Source organism: Poecilia formosa, unplaced genomic scaffold, assembly GCF_000485575.1.
Source record: "Poecilia formosa unplaced genomic scaffold, Poecilia_formosa-5.1.2 Scaffold82, whole genome shotgun sequence".
In the NCBI taxonomy this organism is placed as follows: domain Eukaryota; kingdom Metazoa; phylum Chordata; class Actinopteri; order Cyprinodontiformes; family Poeciliidae; genus Poecilia; species Poecilia formosa.
The window spans coordinates 1,942,977-1,945,069 of NW_006800021.1; the positions used below are offsets into that span (position 1 = coordinate 1,942,977).

The 2,093-nt window shown below is 37.5% G+C and overlaps 1 protein-coding gene and 1 long non-coding RNA gene across 3 annotated transcripts in view; one reads left to right on the forward strand and one right to left on the reverse strand.

The window, feature by feature from the left end:
• The window catches only part of LOC107836760 (uncharacterized), a 573,704-nt gene that overhangs the window by 336,520 nt on the left and 235,091 nt on the right, over window positions 1-2,093 (reverse strand). The gene's annotated exons all lie outside the window — the stretch shown is intronic.
• The window catches only part of LOC103141404 (gamma-glutamyltransferase 5-like), a 13,693-nt gene that overhangs the window by 10,256 nt on the left and 1,344 nt on the right, over window positions 1-2,093 (forward strand). For both annotated transcript variants that reach the window (XM_007557046.2, XM_016673790.1), the window contains exon 9: window positions 858-952. In XM_007557046.2, coding sequence (XP_007557108.1) covers window positions 858-952 — 95 coding nt within the window. The remainder of the gene's footprint in view (window positions 1-857; window positions 953-2,093) is intronic.

The following is a 2,093-nucleotide window of genomic DNA, read 5'->3' on the forward strand; positions in this document are numbered from 1 at the left end:
CAACACAAATGCTACGGCAAGGGGGAGGAGCCAGGACTCCAGGTCAGAGGGGAGTTAACTACAACTACCCGCCGGGATACTGGGTATGTAGCCCCAGTAATGAACGAACCATCAAAGCTGAACGAGGCAGCAACTGACCTGAGAGAGAGAATCGTGGCCCGAATGAACACCAAACAACCCCGATGCCAATTACAACGGCTGAATGAAGTACCATCAGAAAGTCTCATTGAAGATGTGAATGCAGCATTGAGAGAAGTACAGCCAGATGCCCATACCTGAAGCACTCGCCAAACAAAGGCCTGTATTTTTATTGATTTTCTCTCTCTATATATATATAGAGAGAGAGAGCTAAATTTTGGCACTCCAAAATTTAGTTTTTATTCTATCAGTAAAAGCACAATGCTAAACACTGCAGAAGCGTTGTGGATGATAGAAGACTTAAGTTGCTTTTTCCAGTATTACTGTACTGTTGTGAGCTGTGTTTTCTGTTCATTTATTTTGAGGTTTTTCTGTCTGTTCCCCTGTGAGTCTCTGTGTCTTCCCTATTGATTGTTCCCAGCTGTGTCTAGTTCCCTTATTACCCTCCATGTGTATTTAAACCCACCTGTTGTCTTTGTCTGTTGTTGGATCCTCGTTGTGTGTGTCTTCCCCATTGCTCCCTGTTCAGTCTGTTTTGGATTCTGTTCATTTATGGATTATTCATCATTAAACCATCATTCATCTTCATACTGGGTCTGCCTGCATCTTCCCTCATCTCACCAAACCACAGATCATGACAGAGAGGCTGTTTTAGTATTGCTAGCCATGCTAATCGCAAAATATTACACTAAGTTGAGTTAAACATCTTTTTTTAACAGATTTGGCTCCAAGGTCTACTCTCCAAACACTGGAATCATACTTAACAACCAGCTGTTGGACTTTTGCAACAGATCTATTGATAAAATATCTCCAGGTAATTACATTAATATGTCACCCTTTAACCTTTACAAGTTAAGTTAAATTGAAAATAATCCTAATACAGTTTTTGCAACAACCTACAGCCCTGGATTTAAAGAATTTACATATAATTTGTCTTTATAATTGCAGCGTCAAAGTGAACATTTCTGACATGTAAGAAGCTGTCATTAACTTTTTTTAAATTATATAATCAGCATTTCAGTATAATGAATATTCCAATGTTTTGGGACGATTTGTACCCATCTTTTGCTTCTATTTTGCTTCTATTATCTACTCGGGTTTAATTTCATATGTGACAAACATGATATGCGTGATATCAAGCCTTTCTGTATCAGATTACATACTCAGAACTGCTACCTTGACTGTCATTTCACTTGTTTCTAATGAACCATGAAAACAGAGCTGTTTGCTTGGCTAAATCCAGAAGACAACTTTTTTTTTACCAGCTGTCACCTCATTTCTTGGAGGTGATGGAGATGGATAAACCATGTGTGCTGGTTTTGACATTTTCAAAGTCTGGAACTGTAACCATTGTCTCTTTCCTAGAGTTTATCTATATGTATTAATAGAATTTATTTTCAGCTCTTTGATTTAGCCTGCTGGCTAGTTTGTCTTTTAAGCTTTCATAAAGAGAATTTTTTACAACTATGGTGAATTAAGCCACTGAATGCCTTCGTTTTAATTTTCACAAAACTTTCAAAGATTCTCCTATACAAGCGAATAAATCAAAGTTCATTTAAACTCTTCAACAAACTCCTCATCAGTATAGCAATTGTTTGCTTGGTGAAAATACCTTTAGCTTAAAGTGTTGTCTTGGAAAATTGTGCTCACATATGAAATTCTGGAATTGGGGAAAGAAAATGGAGAACGGTTAATTCTGAGTGCTCACTGCAGAAAACAGTTCTTATATACTTATATCCACTAGAAGAACTCTGTGAGAGAATGTGCGTCCCTGTACAGGAGTAGTAACCAAGATTTGTGCAGAGGGAAACGGAGAAAGCAGAGGGAGGATTGGGCAGTACAATCACTAGTTTCTGACAATGTGAAATAGAAAAGAAAATAAAGCAAAACAAGAGTCAGGAAATATACTGCTCAAAAAAATAAAGGGAACATTTCACTTTAATTTTGTGTGTGGC